This window comes from Tauraco erythrolophus, chromosome 3, assembly GCF_009769465.1.
Source record: "Tauraco erythrolophus isolate bTauEry1 chromosome 3, bTauEry1.pri, whole genome shotgun sequence".
In the NCBI taxonomy this organism is placed as follows: domain Eukaryota; kingdom Metazoa; phylum Chordata; class Aves; order Musophagiformes; family Musophagidae; genus Tauraco; species Tauraco erythrolophus.
In genome coordinates this window covers 47,802,061-47,823,696 of record NC_141467.1, presented here as the reverse complement: position 1 = coordinate 47,823,696, position 21,636 = coordinate 47,802,061, and the positions used below count along the sequence as shown (strand labels likewise).

The 21,636-nt window shown below is 41.3% G+C and overlaps 1 protein-coding gene across 1 annotated transcript in view; it reads left to right on the top strand.

Annotated features, from left to right (window-relative positions):
• MTCL1 (microtubule crosslinking factor 1) overlaps positions 1-21,636 on the top strand; it is a 106,897-nt gene that overhangs the window by 79,796 nt on the left and 5,465 nt on the right. The window contains 5 exon segments of the mRNA XM_086609295.1: positions 6,405-6,572; positions 12,309-12,563; positions 16,679-16,935; positions 17,501-17,534; positions 20,530-20,561. Of these exon segments, the coding sequence (XP_086465421.1) occupies positions 6,405-6,572; positions 12,309-12,563; positions 16,679-16,935; positions 17,501-17,534; positions 20,530-20,561 (746 nt within the window).

The following is a 21,636-nucleotide window of genomic DNA, read 5'->3' as shown; positions in this document are numbered from 1 at the left end:
CCCAGACCCATCACTGTCATCCTTTCAGCGAACTCTTCTCTGGCAGAGGCTGAAGAAGACCATGGAAGAGATGCTCCTGAGCACGTCGTTTAAATGCATTCCATCTGTAGACTGATTTAATCTAAACTGAGTAAAATAAATATAAACCAACATGCTATCACAGTACAAACTCTGTCATGTATTAACTTTCTATATAGATCTTTTAAATAGATCTATATAGATCTCTTAAAATGACCAAGAACATTCAAATAAATCATGTCCTCTTCTAAATAATCATTGCTTAGGCATTAATCTCAATTAAGGTGGCAGAAATGGGAAGCAGGATTGCTTAGAATTCATTTTTATATACGTTGCATGATGTTCTAATGCAGCAGTTCCAGCAAACCTTGCTTAAAGAAATGACCCATAGGAACAGACCATGCCTCAGTACCCCTCTTGATATTGAATATTGCATGATATCCAAATGGACTTGTAAAGGTGAAATAAGTTTCTTGTCTTCCAACCAGGAAAAAAGTGTTTTCTCAACACTGCAAAAGTGAGTGAGTTTGCTAAAGGTTTCTCATTTTAAGCATTATGACTTCTTGTGCCTGTTTACACTAGTGAATCTTGTAACAAGCATTGTGTTTATTAACAGGCATGTAAAAAGGGTTTTCAGCGCTATGGGCCTTGTATTTGTTAATGGCAAGGAAGGATTATGATTATTCTCTGGCACAGAGAAGCCTTAGTGTAGATTAATTCTCATGCTGTCATAGATTCAGGGCATCAGAAGTGTCTTCTGGAGGACTGTGACAGAGGAGGATCTGCTTGCACCCTCCTGCACCCTCAAGAATCTGCCAGAGCCAAGTTCTACCCTCACATCCCTTAGTATCAGTTGGCCTGAATTGTCCATCTCGCTATGGTGGATGGATAGCTTGGCCCTGCAAACCTGCTGTGTGCAGGACCTTTGCCATGCTCACCAACCTCACAGATTCTGGTCCTTACTTTACACACATTGCAGACTTTCACCCATAAACATCAGCTCCACTTGATTTGTCTATGATCCCAAAAACATATTAACTAAACAAAACTAAATCAAGAAACCACTTTGCCTGTGTTGTCCCAGCTTTAGAAGCTCTGAGAATATCAGCAGACCAAGAGCACGTCCTTCCTGAAGGGGTAAATCTCGGCAGTGCGCACCTCCCAGTATACCACTGACTAGGCAGGCTGCACTGAAAAACAGCCAGGGTTTTGGGGGTCTTCTGCAGTTTCCTTAAGCTCTCAGCTGGAAGCAAGCACTGTTTATATAGGGAATTTGGGGTGAGTGGTGAAGCTCCTGGTCTGCATTTGCCCAGTAGAGCCCTAAGTTGCTGGTTCTGCCTGGCAAGCTCCAAGATGAAATGCATCAGCACTTGTTTCACATTAGGAAGGAAATTTTGCAATAGTCTAGGAGTGGCTGAGATAACTAGGTCAGAAAAAATAAAGAGCTTACAGTAACTTGAAGTAACCCATATTTATTTTTAACATCTAAGGTTAATATTTAATGGCTTGTATGTTCAGCCTGCACTCTTTGCTGCTGACTTTCTCACCCTGCCTGGAAAGTGGAATTGTTTTGAGAAAAATGTTAAACCCTGAGGCCTTAATTTCAACAAACACTCTCTAATTTTATAGTATTATGATTTGAGGTACTTGACCCGGTGGAAAGTACACGTCTTACTTGTCTGGGATTTTTATGTGGCCAGTGTATGGAGGGATGGATGAAGGCATAGCAAAGGGGAAAGGGAAGAAAAAAGGTTAGCTGATGAGAGGCAGAGTAGATGGGGACTCTGAGAAGGGCCAATTCATCCCTCTCTTCATGGCGGTGTCCCTTGGCTGGTAGCTGGGGCACATTGCAAAAAGGGTAGGGCGAGGAACTGGCAAGGCTCATGAACCAAGTGGGAAGTCTGGTCATGGGCAGGAGATAAGCAAGCAAGTCGGGCTGGTGGCACAGTAAAGGAGGGCTTGCTGTAAGTCATTGTTTCTATGTGTGTAGCAAGAAATCGGGGAGAATAGCCCATGGAAAAGAAAGAGCTTTGGTTCAGTTGAGCAGAGTGAGATGCTTCTTGGATGATGTAAGATCAGAGGAGTAAGAAGAAAGGAGTTTACACATCTGTGGTCCAATGGAAAAAGAATTAAAAAACAATACACTCATGTTGCTGCTGGAGGGGGATCAAGAAAATCCCTAATTAGATCTTTTCTTTGCTTATACAATATTTGTTTTCAAAGCTTAGCTAAGAGAAAAGCCTAAAGGAATAGTAATTGAGACCTAAGTATACTAAAATAATTAGCACCAAGATCCAGCTACACTTTTGCCTGGATCTGTGACTACACACAGAAAACGCACGGTTCTTGTTTGATGTTTAGATTCCTGACCTTGTGGTTTTAATTGACTGTTCTACTAAAGTGCTTGCAATACCAGGCCATGGCTAAATTCTTAAGTGAAATTCTCAGAGAAAAAAAGAATTGTGATTAAAAACAGAACCAAGCTTCAAAAACTGTGCTGATCCCAAACTTTTCTAGAGCCGGAGGCTCCCATCTTTGGGATCGACTCTACGTAGTACATACTGCAAAGTCCTGGAATTTAATTGAGGTTTACTATGTTAAGTTTTTACTTATTGTCAGCTGTTGTTCCCTTTACCTACAAGTCCTGAGCCGTGGATGCAACAAGACTTTAAACTGTTTTTGTAATTCTCTTGTCTTAAATCAGTTGTGAATCAGTCAGATTCCTCCATGCTTTAAATTTTGGTAACTGGTAAGGTACTAAAGAGCCAGCTCCTTGCATGGGAGACTGGCCAGGGAGTCACAGCCATGCCCCGTTTCTTCTGCCTGTACAACATCCCTTGGAGGAAGAGGAAGACAGTAACAATCCTTGTTATGTATCTGTGGGACTTATGCAGAAGCTGTCTGGCAATTTTACCAGCAGAAATCTGAAGCATGTCTTGATATAAATCATAGAATCATAGATGTTGTATTTCGGAACACATTGTCTCAGAAGTACTTCGCCTGTTCTCCAAGAATACTTCAGTTTGGCAACACAAAAATAATCTCACAGGCCTCTCCAACTTCAGACTGTAAATACAAAGTCATGCAAAAGAGACTTCTCTGCAGGAATCAGAAGTATGTAACCAAAACTGGATTTATATTGGCAAGTTAATTAAAATCCCAGCAAGCCCGGGGGCACCTGGGGTACTTGTCTCATAACAGTGACATTGATGTAATGCTTCTAGAAATAAGACATGCCCTCATCCCAGTAGGCTACAAACCGGCATTGAGGCTGTTTTGACTCCTCTTGGTACTAGTCCATCACTTCTGTCTTTGCAAATCTAATTCTACCGGACTCTAAAGCTATCAAATATATGCGCGGGAATGAGGGATGTAGCTTGCTTTAGTGTTATTTGGGTTTATTTTCCTTCTGCCTCATTTTCCTCTTGGAGCCTTTAGACTACTTGGCCAGAGAAAGGTTTATGCAACGTACCAAAAAACACAGAACATGGCTCCTGAATGAAAGCACTTCATAAGCATTTGGGGTCAGGGTTTTCAAAGAGGATGAGGCCAGATTTTGATGCGCGCAGTACCCAGCAGCCCCTGTTGTGACACTAAGGACAAATCTTCAAAAGAGCTCTTATTCTGATTACTACATAAGGGGCTTGAGATGTTTGGAGAATTTAGCCTTAATTGGGTATCAGAACAAAAATTCATGGTGGAAACACAAAATTTCATTACATATTGAAAAGTAGGTGATCTTATATGCATGATGGAGACTGCTGCTGTATAGTAAGACTGCTAATTGGCATTAAATGTTAATGGAATTAATTCTGCTTCTGTGAGTGCATTTCTTATAAAACCTCATGTTGTACACCATCACATTTCATTAGTCCAAACAGATTATAGGTCAGTCAATGAGCACCTGCAGTCATTTCCCTGCATCTAGCATATTTTTGCTGATCAACCAAATGGCTTGGAAAAAGTAGACCACATTTGTTGTTTTTTAAAGAAAAAAGGCACTTTTTAAAGAAAGAAGTCTGATGAGTGTTTATAAAAGTGGGTGAGGTGGGTTCAGTGATGCCAAAAATCTGATGAACATATGAAATCAGCTTAGTTCTCTGCAGAAAATTTTATATGTATTGTCACTGCAAAGAGCATATGAAAATTATTTAGACTTTTGTGTACATCTGTTTACTTGACTTGTCTACAAAGAAGTCCCCATGTAGGTACTTCATGAAACACCAGATGAGAGGAATTGCGGGAAGCTTCCACTTGGGAAAATAAATACAAAATAAAATTAATTAGACTAGCATGCAAGCATCGAGACAGCTAATTTGAGTTAGGCCTTCTTGAGGAAGCTAACACATTCATGGTAACCAAGTGATTAAATGCTGAATTTGTTGAGTAAGCTTTCTCACTTTTCTGCTCACTCTGTGTTTGCTAATCAAGTATAATTTTCTTAAAAGTCTTTTCTATTCAGAATAACTTGTAAGATAGAGTATCTGGCTACTCCCTGGTCTTTGAGAGGTTCATTAGCAATATTTGATTTAAATTTGGGGTATATAAATCATGTTACACATTTCTGTTTTCTAATTCAATGACTGCAAAAAAACAGTGGGATATGTTTTGTTTTACTGACAAAGAATGAATCTTTAAAAAATGCTTTTCAATATTCAACATCAAAATAACAGTTTTTTTCAAATCTCCAAGGAAATTGCAGAAAGTAAATGCCAAAACTAAGAATAAGATTTGAATAAGTATACATGCTGTATTTCTATACTTGACAAGATCAGATGTCAGCTCTGGGATAGACTTTTAATTTAACTCCATTCTTGGCTCCTGGCTAGCACAAGAGCACAGACAACATTTTCAGTATGACCATGACATTCTCTACAAGATGTGGATGGACTTTGCTCTTTGGTCTTATCTGCAAGAGGGAAATTGGCCTACCTGGCATTCATGCTTTTGGTACCAAACAGGGTGCTGCTGCGAAGCTAACCTGTGTGCAACTGTCTGGGACTGAGGAGAAATGTGAAGTACAGAATAGTGAAACATTTTAGCAGAGATACACAGCTCAAAAACTCACAATTTTTCCGAAGTATTTTTATCTGATAATACAAAAGCATTGAAAAGTAATCTCTTTCTTTATATGTAGTTTACAAATATTTGAGGTTTGGTGCTGAGCAATGACTGTATCTATGAGACATCCAGCTACCCAGCAAACCTCAGGAATGATACTCTAGCTTTGGTTTACAGTATTAAAAAATAAGTTATTACAGCTGTCCTCAATCCAGAAAGATTAGCGCCTTTTTCAGTGTCGCTTTAGTATCTTTGGCTTTCATGGGTGCCTCAGGACTAGAGCTAACAAGAAGTAGAATCAAAGAATCAAAGAGTCATAGAATCATTTAGGTTGGAAAAGACCCCTAAGATCATCTAGTCCAACTGTAAACTTAACACTGCCAAGTCTACCACTAAACCATATCCCTAAGCGCCACATCTGCATGTCTTTTAAATACCTCCAGGGATGATGACTCAACCACTTCCCTGGACAGCTCGGAGATAGAGAAGGCATTGATAGTCTTAGTTTTCTCATGCAAAAGTTAGTCAAGGCACTTTCTCTTCCATGCAGTGGATGTGCAGGCATCTTTCCCCCTAAAAATGAAACTGAAGGCTAAAGCCATCCAATGACAGCATTTTGTCTATGTTAAGCCTGTATCCATCCCTGGAAGTGTTCAAGGCCAGATTGGATAAGGCTTTGAGCAATCTGATGTAGTGGAAGGTGTCTCTGCCCATGGCAGGGGGGTTGGAACTAGGTGATCTTTAAGATCTCTTCCAACCAAAGCCATTCTATGATTCTATGATATATAGACAAGTGATATACGGTGTGGCTGCTCACCACTCCTTGGCCAGTGTCCAACCCATTCCTGGCCAGTGATCCCAGAGCAGGAAAGTCCCAAAACCACAATCCCAGAAGAGAGAAGGAGTAGGCCTCAAGAGCAAAATGATGAGCGAGACCCTCTAGGGACATCAGCCATTAAGGAAGAGAGAGAGAGAGAAGAAGACAGCACAATTTATAGTGAGCATGATGTTATGTGGTATGGAATACCCATTTGCCAATTTAGATGTCAATCACTCTGACCACACTTCCTCCAGGTTCTTGGACATCTAGGTCGTTAGCAAAAAATAAGTTGAAAAGTCCTTGACTGCTCTAGATACCTGCATACCACGGCTGGCTGCAAACAAAACCAAAGTGTCTTATCAACTTTGTTCTCACTGAATTGAATTCTGCAGTCTTTTTTAAAATATAACTTACTTTAGAAATGTACCTTCTCTGAAGAGAAGATTGATTCCATGATTCTATCCCAGCAAAATCAGAACACGTTTCTTTTGCTTTGTTGTGGCAGGCGAGTGAAAATCGGAAGCTCTTGAATGCTCTGAAGGGTTTGCTGGATGACTTCCGCTCGGAGCTGCGGAACGAGGAGCGTGAGCGCCAGGGGCTTCAGCAGCAGTATGCCCTGCACAAGGCAGCCTGGGAGGTGGAAATGACTCAACTGAAGTGCCACCTAGAGCAGGTAATGTCCCCCATGTCTAACACCAGTAAAAAATGGCTGAGTTGCTTAATGAAATGTGAAATCTATGACAGCCAGGAAAAGGACTAGATTTATTCATTTCACCCTGGCGCCTGAAAGCCCCCCTGAAGCCTGAGCAAAGCTTTGCCTCTTGAGTTGTCTCCTGAATTCCAGTTGTCCCAGTACAAGTCCTCACATAGTGGGTAATGTGTAATGTAAGTGAAGACAAAGGAAGTGAACCTTTTCTTGCTGTATTTTCTCAGAAAAGCTGGCTAGTAACATATCATTTGCAGTAATGAGACATACGGGTGTCTGTATTTATTGACAATTATACAGGAGAAAATGTCTCGATGTTGGCGTCCTCCCAATTAGCTTGTCACTGCCTTGGCACGTAACAGCTGCACTATTTGATGCATAGGAGAGAAAAAAGCGATTTAATAATACTGGTGTTTGATCAATATGTTAATACTAACCCAGCTACTCAAAGCTACTGGTTAGTGATGGATGATACCCCACTGAAGAGAGAGCTCTAGCTACCCACCATGGGATACTGTTAGAAGTATGTATATAAAATCTGGTGCCAGGTGCTTCAGTGTCATGTACGGCTGTTCACAGAAGATGTACTATTTCTGAAGCAATATGAAAACAAATCAGCAAAAAATCCACAAAGTTTCATTTCCAAAGCTGATGGCATAAAAGCTCTAATTTTCCACATTGAAGAGGAGAGGGATAGGAGAATTAGAACGTTCAGGTCCTGAGAAAAAGATTTGGAATTGTAGACCTTCTCTGAAGAAGACAAATATAATAAAACTATTCACTGCCGGGAGAGTAGTATATTTAGGAGGATTTACTGAATGTCAGAGGCTCACTCTGACGCTGAGATGAGCTGAGATGCGAGCACTGCTTTTCCTGCCCAGGTACTTTAGGCTGCTTTCCCAGAATGAAGGAGGATGCTTTCATTTTAGCAGAGTTTTCTCTCAGCGAATTCAAATTGTCAGTTCAGCTGCTTCTTAGTGCACGCATGTTTCTAGACAATGGATCACTTGAAAAAGGGAACAAAATAGATCCCTATTTTCACTCCTCCCAAAATAAAACCTCAATGACAGATTTACCTTGAACTCAACATGGCAACAAAGAACAAAACTTAGAGAAAAGTAGTCTGACAACAAACTGCCCATTTAGAGCTTGCATGGTTGCTGTTTGCTTGGGCAATATACTCCCGGGTTGCTGCTTTGGCTGATGTTTGGCAAGCAGGACAGTGCTGCCTTTCCTGCTCAGGGAGAAGATAGATTAGCTCCCTTCCTTCTGGTGGCTTTATCAGGCTCTTTGCTATCTCTGCTGCTCCACTGGTAATAATATATAACCCATGGTAATCATTGAGCCGTGCAGGTGACTTTTTATATTTTTTCAAGCAAATGAAAAGAATTAAACTGGTCAGCATTTAAGACATAGAACTGTCTTCCTTAGCCAATTCCCCAAACTACATTTCTGTTACACAGTAAAAACAGGTCTCTAATGCAGTAGCAAAAACATACTACAAGAATCACTAGAATCTCAATTAGGATAGGGCAAACAATGTGAGTGTCTCACTGAGGTCTTGTGTACATGCTAACAATTACAAGGAGGCAATTAAAAAAATTAAATATAAACAAAAAATATAATAAGCCTGAAATAGAAATAATATAAACATAAATTTAACTCAAACTAATGTTTAGGATTCCATATAAGGGATATTTTTGTTATAGTTTAATTTCAGGATCAAAATGGGAGGAGCTAGTGAACAATGTGTATAATATCAGCATTACGTACAGTCATGTTAACATCTTTTGCTACTCTGTACGGCATAACAACAGCTTTAACTAAGTAGTCAAGTCTGTCCTGTCAACGTGGGTAGGAGAAGCCCTCATGATGTCACTTTGTTGTTTTGATTGGTAGTGATGAAGCTGCGGGCTGTAGAGCACTCCCACCATAGAAGGGGTATAGAGCTGCCAGACCCGTGACAAGCCCATAGAGAATCAAGGCCTTTCTAGTCTCCACTGTTGTCTTCGCTGCTGCTGTTTTTCACATTTTTTGTGAAGCAGTAGGTCAATTAACAAGAGCATTTTCCTCAAGAGAGTCAATTCCTAATTAATAGTCACTCGCAATTGTTTTGCATTTTGATGCTTCAACTCTCCGTATAGGAAAGAAAGAGAAAAAGGAAAGAAAACTCTTTTGATACAAAAGCAGTGCATATCAGAGGTGACAATGTACTGTTACCTGCTGCTTTGGAGCTTTAGCACTGCATACATCATTAAAAATAAGTGTCTTGGCTATCAGAAATGCAAGTATGGGACTGAGATAACTCTGAGCCAATAAGGAGTCCCAGTAATTCTCAGCCTCCCACTAGGAGGGAGAAAAATCCAAGTAGTGAAAAAATCCAAGTATTCTGGGAACTGGGAGCTGAGAAAGGTTTGGAAGAAGGAGGGAGTTAGTGTGAGGGGTCAAACCCTGTGTACACGTTGAGAACTTACACATAAGGACACAGACCCTCACTAGGAATCCCATCAATGGTCCAGCTTCAGGATGCTTGGGGGGAATACAAGCTGTGGTGCACATGGACAGACATCTGGCCACCCTTAGCAGTTAGCAGGTTTAGGAAAGTCACATCTAGACTAAGGAGCCACCAATGGACCTTTTCCTCATGATTTGAGCCATTTTGTCAAAACAGAGGCAGAAAGACTCTCTCTTTGCCAGGAGCACTGTTCTGCCTTCTACAAGCACCAAGAACTCTATTGTGAGTCCAAAGGCACCGCCTCTGACTGGAGAAGGTTTTAGGTCTTAAATCACTGAACACCAGGAAATTATTCTGAAGGTGTATTGCTATATACTTACCTTGGTTTTGAACTCATCTTTCTACTTGTAGACTTCCTGGATTCTTCTCAAGTGGGGTAAGAGCCAGAGTTTTGATCTGAGTGAGCTTGTGGTCTGGCACAGGATGACTTACTGTATTTTGACAGCTTGGGCATGGCATGCTGATGGCAGCCATGCATTCTTGGGATATTGCTCTTCTGGAGCAAGTTCTTACTCCCCACTGCATCTCTCAGCTTTCCTGCCCTTCACAGGCAGCATGGCCTAGACACCACTGCTTTTCATGTTTGCCAACTGAAAGGCTGAGAATCTGCCCAGTGGTGGTAAAGAACTCAGTAGTATAAGGGGAGAGAGAGTATGATTCTTGTTGAGGTTCAACATTTTACTATTTTTTTTGCTGTTCAAAAAAATGGAAGAAGGAATTTGCTTTATAGGTTTTTATATATATTATTTTTATATATATTATTTTATATAATCATACAAACAATATTTATTGCATCTAAGCATTTTTTCACTTTATAGGTTGATTTTAGCATTTTCATGCTTCATGCCAGCTAAAGAATTTATTGCAGGCATTGGCGTGTCATCACAACTTAGCATGTTAGCCATATCTGCTGCTGCATGAGATGTGATTTCCCAGCAGGCAGCAGAGTTGTAAGGTTGAGTCTGCACTCCAGCCTGGTTGGATTTACCCCAGCCACTCCAGCAACCTCTCCTGAGAGCTCCTATTACAAGATGACAAGTCTGCAGAGGCGTCAAAGGTCCTTGAAAGATGACATATATATCACAAAAACCAAGTGCTAAAGAGCCCTCTGTCAGGCTGTGGTGGAAGGAAACGGCAGAGAGTTTACTTCATTTTAGTGTCTCTTACAATTTTGACTCATCTCAGCTCTGCAGTGACACTCCTGAAATACCCAGCAGGAATTCCCAAGGGCAATCTGGGGTGGAGAGAGGAGGGCACAGAATAGTAAAATCAAAGCAAGCGAACCAAAAAGAACAGGTGCCAACATGGCTGGCCATGGGCTGCAGCAGCAACTTTGACTCCTGCAGCACCATGAGATGGAGCTGGGGACTTATGGATGGACAGAGGGAAGATGTAGCAAGAGGCAAGAGGCCACTACCTGAAGTTAACTGTGAGTTTGGAAACTAGCTGCGATCATTTTACATATTGCGGAACTAACGTGTGAGTTGTCAATGTGCTGGCTAACAGGTAGGAAGGCAGCAAAGCTTTCCAACTTCTTGAGGAGCTGCACTGCCTAGGCTGGTGTCTCCGATCATGGATCTGCAGCACAGAGATGTCTCTCCTGGGATGTTCTGTGTTTCTGCCCCACGGCACCTCTGGTCCGCCACCAAGCCACGCAGTTGTGTGCGGGGCAGCCTCTCACACATCGCTGCAGCCCCCACAAGTCTACACTGCACAAATAGGATAAGTGTGAGAAAGATAGTGTCATGTCAACTTTGTTAAAATAGGATGCTGCTTTTTATAATTGATTTTTTTGGTTGTTTGGTCAGCTGGTTGTTTGGTTGTTTGAAAACAACTGGACCTTGGAAATGAGTGGTAGAGGACGCAGGTGTTTTAAGATTTCCCTGTCAATGCAAGTGACTGTAACAGGATGTTCTCTGCAGCTCAGTACAATTTTAAATGACTCAAGCAGTGACCTCTTGGCCATTTATTTGAGGAGCCTGTTCCAGAGACTAGTAAGCTTCACTCCTGAATCTACTCTGAACTTCCCTTTGCTCAGAAAGTTTGGTCTTATTTTCCACGTAGGGCAAGGTGAAGGTGTTGTCCTTCTCTCTTGCTCGAGGAGCTTGTTTCCCAGCAGACCTGCTGCCTCTCCTCTTTGAAGACAATTTTAACTTCAGAGGCGGAAATGTGTTTTCACTGCTTTCACTCCAGTTCACCTGCAGAGCCAGGGGAGGGAGATGCATCCCATTCTGAGTCACTCACTTGTCTACTTAGTTGTCAACAAGAGGGTCAGGCTTCAGGGACAAATTCTTCACGTGCTTGAAGTTACGCATTGAGCGCTTTTTTCTCTCTGACAACAGTCCAGCAGTGGCCCAGGTTGGCCAGAGAGGTTGTGCAATCCCTGCCCTTGAAGGTTTGTCAGAATCCAACTGAACAAAGTCCTGCATGATCTGATCTGATCTCAGGGCCAGCCCTGCTGGCAGCAGGGGTTGGGCTAGAGACCTCCTGACACCCCATCGAGCCTGCATTTTCCTATGAATGTATTACCTTGGGCCAGCTCTTCTGATCTGATTGAGCTCTGACCCCTGAGCATGAAGTGAAGGAAAAGGGAGGGATGGTAACATCAGCTAACTGCCCTAGAAATCAGTTCAGACACCAGACCCTTCAGAGATGGGGGGAAGATCTTGGCACATGTCCTGCTGCTGCTAACAGCCTCTTTTGTTGAAAGGTGTGTGGAGCTTTACAATAAGACCATTGCTGGGGGTTGTTCTGGGAAAAGTCTCTTCAGAAGATGAATGCACTCTCTTTAGGTTTTGGGCGCACTGAGTGACAGCACAAAAGCAGAGAAGTGGCTGAGGACATTGTCTTGGCAATTGTCTCAGAGGTGATGATGAGGTTGGAATTCATCTCCGTGTTTCCTTCATTGCTGGTACCCACACTTCCATCAGAAGATCGTAACTGATGCCTTAATAACATGAGCTAGTAGAGCTTGAGAAATTATTAAGTATGGTTTTTACTGTTTTGATTTTAAAACTTGTTTCAAGTTGAACATATTTGATCATTCATTGAGATCCTAAGACCTAAGAATTGCCATAATTTTGCCATTACCTTTGCGGAGTTAGATCTTTAACTGAAGTTCATTTTCAGACACAGGCTTTTACCACAGAAAGTTTAATGTCTTAGTAATTATTTTTTTTTAATGCCAGCTGGAAAGGAAGGGTGAGAACACGTCAGGAGAAACAGGCCTCACTTCTGATGCAAAGGGAGCTTTTAAAAGGGAAAGAGAGGAGCACAAGAAGCTTCTGGCTGAGAGTCATAGTGCGGTGATGGACCTCCGCTGGCAAATCCAGCACAGTGAGAAGAACTGGAACAGGGAGAAGGTGGAACTCCTGGACAGGCTTGACAGAGACCGGCGAGAATGGGAGCGTCAAAAGAAGGAGCTGATGAGGCGGATAGAGCAGGTAAGGACTCATCTTGGGGTGAGCAATGGCTGGCTGCAAGCATGAGGCGTTGCACCATTACTACACTCAAGCCAAGGCTGAGAGACTGTATTAAGAAGCAGCACAGAACGATTTAGGTTCCTTGGCTACATCAGTGTTTCTCATGCTACAAAGCAATTTACATACTCAAGGGAGTAAAAGGAAAATGCTCATAATCCCTATAAAAGACCACATATGAGAAATCAACTCCAGGTTAAAGGCCATTTCCTGCCTCGTTTCAGTTGCCCTGGACAGGCATGGTCACATCGATTCATTCTGTCTGAAAGCTTTTGCGCATCCCTTCGTGCTAAAGCACTCAGTCCCACATGCAGGGTTATTCAAGGTTTGATATACAGCTTCCTGCCGAAAAAATCTGTTCGTCTGTGAATTAGCCACCAAGGATGCAGCTGCAGCAACTATTGAGTCCCAACCAAATTATTTTTCTCTAGCAAAGGAACCCAGGGGTTAGCATGAAGAGCCCTGACTGATAACAAATAAACAGCTATCAATACTAAGTATTCACTTCTGACCTTGGTCACATGAATTTTGTGCACACCTCTGCTATCGTTTCCAAATCTGATAACTGCATATCTATCCTCTTATTTTTCGTGCCTATCTGTACTTTCATCTGCTTAGTATTAGAGACAAATTATACCTAGTGAATTTATTATCTGGCTGGAAGCCACACAAAAAATTAAAAAGTTTAATGAGGGAGAGTTAATACAACATTTTTGACGGAACATTTTTCAGCTCTGAGTCATGCATTCCAGGAAAAGTAAGAAAAACAACTCGAATTGTGGGTCCTCAATTAACTGAATACTTTCTGTCCTTTAGGACATCAAAAATGGAAGAGCACCAGATTTGTGCGTGCTCGCTAGGGAGCACTGCGCTTGAATGAAGCACACAGTAGCTTCACAAGTTAAGTTGATGAAAGCCCAGTGTAACTTCATGGCTACTTTTTGAAAAGGGTTTGTTATCTGTGTCTCATGTTCCCATGCCTGAGCTGCAACAAGAAGCTAAAGAAAAGACACCAGACTGTAAATATTATCAGTTTAATATTTTAAATATCAGTTTAAGCTATGGCTGTTAAACCCACAGAGATGCACTTAGGAAAATGCTGTACTCTACAGATATTTCTAAAATCGCTGCTAAAAGTGTAGGTCTGAGTAGGCGGTGATCAATATGAAGGTTTTACAGGCCAAGAATTTTGAGTTTCTAAATTTAAAAATATCAATAAATATTATTCTGGATTTTTTAGTCTCCCGTTTATCTGAGGGTTTTTGCATAAAATTCATGCAGCTTGTTGAGCTAGCCCTTGTAACGCAGCCCAATAGTACGTCTCCTAAGATAAAACAACCAATGCCCATGAGCTAGGAAGGCTTGTAGCAGAGCTCATCAACCAAGTTACCTGGTTTCCAGGGCTCAGTGGCAGAAGGTGCCAAGTTCTCCATGGCTTGACTGGGCTGATTTCTAACTGTCGAGTTTCAGTGGCCAAACTGCCTCCTGTGAATCCTTTGTGCACAATGGGATAATAACCATCAGAAAATTTCACAGTATACTAAGGATGTGGACACACACTTTTCTTGGAGAGTCACTGGTGCCTCTCTGGATGTTTACACTGCTGTACCTGTGAACTGTATTTTTTCATTATCTCTTTAGTGCATCCTCAATAGCTTGAGGGACTTAACCTGGTTAAAGACCACTTTTTCTATTCCCTAGGAATGGGGCACATTGAAGGAAGCGACAGAGAAATCTCTGCTACTGTTTCCTACCCTTGAATTCTCTTTAAACCTGACATAACCTCTCAGTGTCATCTTGGGAGAGCCTACAAAATAGCTCTTAACTATTCCTGGAGCTGATTTCTTTTGTTACTATTCTGAAACCTCTGGGGTTTAACTATATATTTTCTGTAAAATAGAGTTGTACACAGAATTAGCAATAGATAGGGGAAATGAAAGATGTTACATCAAGCTAATTTCAGAGGACTAGATGAACAGAAATATCATTTGAATTATTGGCTACCAGCCTGAAAAGCTTCATAACTCCATCTTTGCTTATAATCAAACATTTCCCTGTGTGACAGGAAGCTTCCAAATACTTGCAGGCTTTTAGTTGAATATCCTCTCAGATTGCAGTCATGCCCTGCTTTATATGGAAACAATCAGTATATCTCTGAAGTCCTTCTCCCTGGGGTTTTTCTGTGTGTATTCCATGTATGGCAATATGTAGAGGATGAGGACACTATACCAGTGTACGTTTGAAAAACAGAGTCTAAGAGGTAGCAGAAACGTGCGTGCCACGTTTCATACTAATGCTTTATGCCTGTCTGCTTTCACACAGCTCCTGAATAATGCATATATGATAAGAGGGAAGCTCACACCAATATATAAAATATATAAAATACTTTACTCTGGATGGTTATGGGAATACTGCTCGCATATAAAAAACATGATGACCTACTTTTTTCAGAGCTCAAAGTTGTTTTTTTTCTTTTCAAGTACACTGTCGCTTTGTTTTCCCTTAGAGAATCCCCCTCCACTGTGCTCCTAAAGATAATTGTGCACAGAGCACACTGGCAAGTACCTAAACCTACAAAATCACCTGTATGAAAAGTTGTGTGTTTAAAGGTATAAACACATGGGGACTCAAAATCATTAGTCACTCTTGAAAAGTTAAACCAGTATTTCTCACTTTAATTCTCCTGTCAGCTGTCTGAGATTCGGAGAGTGAGCCAATAATCTCTACTGTTTTCTCATAAAGGTTGCCAGGTCATTATCCCTATAGGATCTCTGAAAACCTGGAAGGGCTTGCAATTAAAACTGTGTATACAGAAAACACGATTACAATTTCTCCTTGCTTCGAGTCTTGCCTATATGCTGGTGAATGGACTCCAGAACCTCTTGAGATATACCCTCCAGTCCCTATCTTTATAGGATACTTTAAATTAGCTCCTTTTAATAAAACTATTTCACGTTTTGTATATCGTGAGCAAAACACAGAAGATGCATTCCTCTTTTTGTAGACCTGAATGGAGCAGAAATCTCACTGCCTTCAGCCCAAGTGCAAATGTAATCATTTGGGACCTAAAGTGTTTTAATCTATATTAGGCAATACGATATCTGTTTGTTTGTCCAAATACATACAACCAGATTAAAATAACACGGTTTTTAAGTCCTCAGTCGCCAGGGTCCTAGGGAATGACTTGCATTTGCAGGTTATTGCCACTAACCTTAGCACACTGCTCTAGCAAAACATCTGAGTTACCTACCAGATTCCTGCTGTCGTTCATCATATATGAAAATATCACTTACTTCATCTGTCCTGTTATACTTACAATTAAAGGAGAAGTTGGTCACATAATCTAATTTAAGATTGGCAATTTTACTAGTGGTTCACCCTCTCTTCACCCAGCTTTTGCAAAGTGTAGAGTTAATAGCTTTGATGGCCCTTCTATAAATATGCATTTTCTTCAAACATGCTTTGCATGCCTAATTCATCCCTTTGACAATGCTGTTCTGTACAAATAGTCAACTTTCTAGCCATGCATTAGGGCTAGACCATCTATAAAACAAAGCTTTTGTCTTTTGTTACGCAGAATTTTCCACCTCTTGTAACAAGGGATGTACATAAAAGTGCAACCTTTGTATTGCTGACCAGAAAAAAAATATTCTTGTTTTGATGAGACTCCAAGTCACTCACCCTTCTGTGAGCTTCTACTTGTATTGTTTTAGGATCTTATAGCAAGATTACTTTTAAATAACAGTATTTATTTGTTTCCTTTAAAATCAGATTACAGACAGATTCATTATTTTGTGTATATATACACACAGTGTGTAATATGTATATATACATGTAAACAAATAAAACTATATATATACACGTTTAATCACTCAAAATCCCATGAGTAATACATCTAAGTCCTACAGACACTTCCCTTTGTGAAAGGTCTGGTACAGCAAAGCCAGCGTCCCTGTAACCAGGTGGTGATCTCAGCCTCTCCAAGGCACGGGTGCCTCTCTCAGGGGAAGGATGAGTTCTGCAGAATGCCATGCACTATGTAAGTAATTGCTGTTCATTTTAATTTGTCTTGTTTCCAGCTTCAGAGAGAAGTGAGCCCACGAAGAGGAGGTAGCTTTCTGTGTGACCAGAAGGAGAGTAACCTTCGTCCATTTACAACCCAGGGGAACCTTCACGTGCCTCGTCCGATGGGGTCAAGATCCTACTCTGACTCAGACGCCATTCAGTTTGACGATCGGTCCTTGTCTAAGCTGAAGGAGAGTGATCGGTGCAGTGCCACAGAAAACCTCTTTCTGGAGTCACTGTCGCTTGATTCCCCTGAGTCTGATGAGCACCGGTCTCGGCAGCTGGAGCGGGAGAAATTCTTGACCGGATTAACAGAAGTATGTGCTCTTCTACCTTTCATCAAGCCGGCGTATTGTCTCTTACGTCAGAATCCCTGTGCTATGGGAAGTCAGATATTGTGTCATGGGCACTGCTTACAGTTACCCAGTAGTGAATTTGGTATGGATGAGATTTCATTCCTTGTTACAAGCTGATTAGACCAGTGTCAATCACCTGAGAAACTGGGAGCCAGCCTAAAGGATGTTGTGGTTCAGCCCAGCCGGCAACTAAACGCCACACAGCTGCTTACTCACCCTCCCCAACCCCTGGGGCAATGGGGAAGAGAATTAAAGGGGAAAAGGGAAGGAGACTCGAGGGTTGAGATAAAATCAATTTTTTAATAATAATAATAGATGATAAAATAATAATAATATATGAATATATATCTAGTGATAATATATACAAACAAGTGATGCACAGTGTAATTGTTCACCAGCCGGTGACCAATGCCTGTCCCATCCTGGCAAACGATCCTGAAACAGATAAGTCCTGACACCAGAATCCTAGACAAGTGAGAGGCCTGAAAAGAGAGAGAGAGGTAGAGCTCCAGGAGTCCAAGAGAACGCTCAGAAGAGAATTCCAAACTTCCCAGTCAACCCTTATCTATATGCTGGACATGACACTGCATGATATGGAATACTCCATTGGCCAATTTGGCCCTCAATCCTAAGAAGTCAAAGTCCAAACCATAAGAAGAGTTGTGGGCCCTTTGTCCCAGCCATGCTCGCTCCCAGCCTGTTGTGCTCCTGCACTCTGGCAAGAACATGGCAGCTGAAAAGTCCTTGAGGTCTCAGTGCCAACTGTAAACATCAGTGTGCTATCAGCATTCTTCTCATAAGGAGTCCCAGACTAAAACCAAAACACAGAGCTCTCCTAGCTGCTAAAAGAAAAGCTTAACTCTGCCAGTCAAAACCAAGACAAGGTCTCAAAGATTACCTCACCTTATGACCATTCATATTATGTATGGTAACTATATTTGCTACAATATATTGGTTTAGAAGGTCTTAAATCTTTTCAGTTGTTAGTAGATGTATATCTATGAAGAGGAATGGGCTATATTTGTTAGTAAAGCAGCGAGTGCTGTAGAGAGGCATTCTGGTTGTTCCGTTGTGATTGCCTTCTAAATAGATTAGCATGAGTAAGTGAGATGAGATATTCAAAAAATTAAGTTGTTGTTATTCACCAGCAAAGTACCTACCCTCAGACTACACCATAAAGCTATAACAATATAAAATGCAGTGCTAAGAAAGGCCATTGGGCCGCAGTGAATGTAGTCTGTGTCCTGCTAAAATCTGCACCACCACAGGCTTACTTTTCACTGGTTCCAGGTCTGTTAATGTTGTTGCTGAACAAAAGCCGGGGTCCCCAACCCTATGTGCTGGTACAAAGTAGCCTGTGAACTGGCATATTATATTAGTGGCACCGAGAATGTTCACACTAACCATATCTATACACTTTAATGGTTTCCTGTGAAATTAAAACCACATTACACATCAAGCGCTAATATGTCCTTTATTTTCTGTTGTTTCTTGAATGTTAGCAGCTGTTACAGAGCAAGAAGCATTTGGAGACTGACAGAAGTTCAAATTATCAAGCAGGCAGCACATTCCTTGATGCAAGTTTTGAGTACTTTCTCCTTCCTTGAAAATTCGTATTTGTGCACATGGGTTAGACATTTCGCTTGTGCTCTGAGCACGTAAATACCGACTGGGTGTACATGTTGTAGCAAATAGGGAAGCAGAAGCTTCCCAGTCAAAGATGTATCTGTGCACTACACCTTGAAATTTGACCACTTCGGAAAAGAGTTTGTCAACAGGTCGAATCTCAAGCTCCCTGCAGGACCAGGTTCACTCGACAGGTGTGCCTTGACTTGAACATGGGCACCTGTGGAAATTTGACCCAAGCATTTCTTTGAGATGTACAACATTGTTACTTAGCTAAAGGCTTGGGAAATCAAGTTCTTTGAGAGCAAGAAGAGAAAAAAGGATTAAGAGAGGAAATAAACGTGACCACCATTCTTACATTTTAAGTAGCTGTAGATACCTGTATCTTCCAGTTAGATTTTCCTCCCTCAGTGCCATAAATGTATGGCTGGCAGTATGCAATCCCATATTTATTATTTCTTAGCTTTATTTCATGTATGTCCAAGTGCTTAGTGAATAATGTTGGTACCAGCATCAGGGATCTATGTTTTGTGTTTAATTTTGATTGTTCTTTTCTTTCTTTCAAATTCAGTCTGATATTTAAGAAGGGAGATTTCTCTTCCCTTTTCAGTTTTTCAGACTTTACCACCGTTAACAAAAGTGTTGGCAGCAAAATTTGGTCCTCGGTGATATTTACATAGCTTCTTTCTTTCAAAGCATGTTTTAGTGAGACCTGGGCAAAGTCATTTCCCCTCAGAGGGTTTGCTCAGGTGAGACTGATTGGAGTTTAATGAATAGCTTAACTCAGGATGCAGAGAGGTGACTGCAGCCTGCTGACTGTTCCTCTTCACTGTATTTTCCTTGTGGTGCTAACTGCAGTAGAAGTCAATCCAGCATTGAGCCTCATTCTCCATTCAGTTAGATCAGGTTTACTCTGTAGTAACTCCACTGAAACCACCAACGTTATTCCAGACTTACTCCAAGAGTGAATGAAAGGAGGATCAGTTTACTCCTATTTTTTCCCCTGACTCTGGATAAATACCAGAAAGGTATTTGCTGAGTTAAGTGGTGCTCTTTTTGAATAGTCACAATTTGACTTCTGAATTACCAACAACTTCTGTGTTGGTAATGTTCTTGATTTCATGAGGTCGAATAAAAATAATAGGTACTAATACTCTTTTTACCTGATCATATTTTGTATTCCCTATATATTTAGAAATATAAGCAGTTAAAATGATAACTCTAGAGCAATTGTTTCAGAAGTATCTATTAAAAAAAACAACTCATTATGGGAATTGCCACAGAAATAATTGCCATAAAACATCTTAATGCCGCTAGCAAGCTGTAGGTATTCCCCCTGTGAAACAAGTAATAAGTCTTCCCATACATTTAATATGGGTAGCTTTAATGAGTTTCAACTGGTGCCATTTGGTGGTTCCTAGAGAACACATAATAAAGTCTTAGGTCAAAGGACCCCAGTTTATCTCTTATTTCAGCACAGCTAGGTCTCTGGCATAAAGCAGATTGACTCCACAGAACAAATTCACTCACAAATATATGGTCCAAAACAATATATTGTACATGTGGTAAAAAGCCATTTGCAGTTTACTGCCATTTGTGATTGCATGAGACTATAAAAGTTCAAGGCTGTTGTAGATTGGGTGTACAGGCTTTCCCTGTGTAGTCTGTTGTCCTGCTGGAATTGCCCATTCTGCTACCCGTGTGCAAAGGGAAGGATATTCCCATTGGCAATTTAAGGTTCCTTATCAGAAAGAAAATCAGCCACTTTTAGAGACAAACATACTTGGTGGCACTAACTGGAAGCGAATGACAAAACACTCACAAGCTAATAGCACCAACAGGTTCAGAAATAACTTATGCTGTTTGTTTCTGGTTTTCTTCAGGAGGAAGAAACACACAAAGGAAATCTTCAAAGGTGAGTAAAATTTACAGTGAAAAAAACCAGCAAATATTCAGCTGCCAGAACTGTAGCTCTCTGGCACCCAAACCACAGAGCTGAGGCATAGCCATGCTGCCTCCTAAGCAGCCTGCGAGCTAGATTAATGGATTTACCCAGGGATTAATTTGTCTCAATATGCTTCTGTTCTACCCTGATTAACTTGGGCTACATTCAGCTGTGCTGCACAAAGATTAAACTGTATGAACATGAATGAAGCTGCAGCTTACACTGAAGGTTACACCTACCTTAGCAAGTAGAGCAGACCTGTAGACATTGAGATATAGAGGAAAACAATTGGTATTGAGGACCTGACAGGCCCCTGCATGTCAGGGATATTCTGCTTTGGACTAGTTCTGGTCTAATCCCATGGCTTGAATACCCACCTAACCCTAGAGTGCATTAGTTGTGCTTCTGGAGAGCATCTTCCAACTCACTTTTATGCCAAAGGAACCCATGCTCTCTGAGATTGCCCTCTGATGCAAACCAGAGCATCTGAATAGGACATCCACTTCAAAACTGCACTCCTGCTATCACCTAACTCCCTAACATAGATGCACCATAACTGCAGCTGGTGCTCTTGACTAAAACCTCACAGTGTGATTTTACTGCAACCCCTGGATCATCGATATATAAAACTCACTGCTTGCTGAATCCTCACCCAACTCGAGTTACCTCATTGAGCGACCCTGATAACTACACTAGTTTGCATTCTTAAGTAGTCCAATTCAGAAAGCTTCTTTCGTTGTTTGATGTTTCTTCAAGCAAAGCAGTAGGACACCTCAGCTGTATGCTTGTGATCTATATGAACTAGCGAAGGGTGGGAAAGCCAAGCATCCAGCATTATCACACAGCGATTCCCTTTGGTTGAATTACAGCAGGAGCTCAACTCACCAAGCCAGTTCAATGTAACAGTATCTCGGCTGGATGTCCCACATCGCTACGCACCACCTGTGCAGCCCGGGCAGCCTCAGGAGTGGAGGTGGACTTGCTGATTTCCCAGCACGTCAGAAATACTCCACACTCACTTTGAAAAGTGTGCCTCATGTTGTTG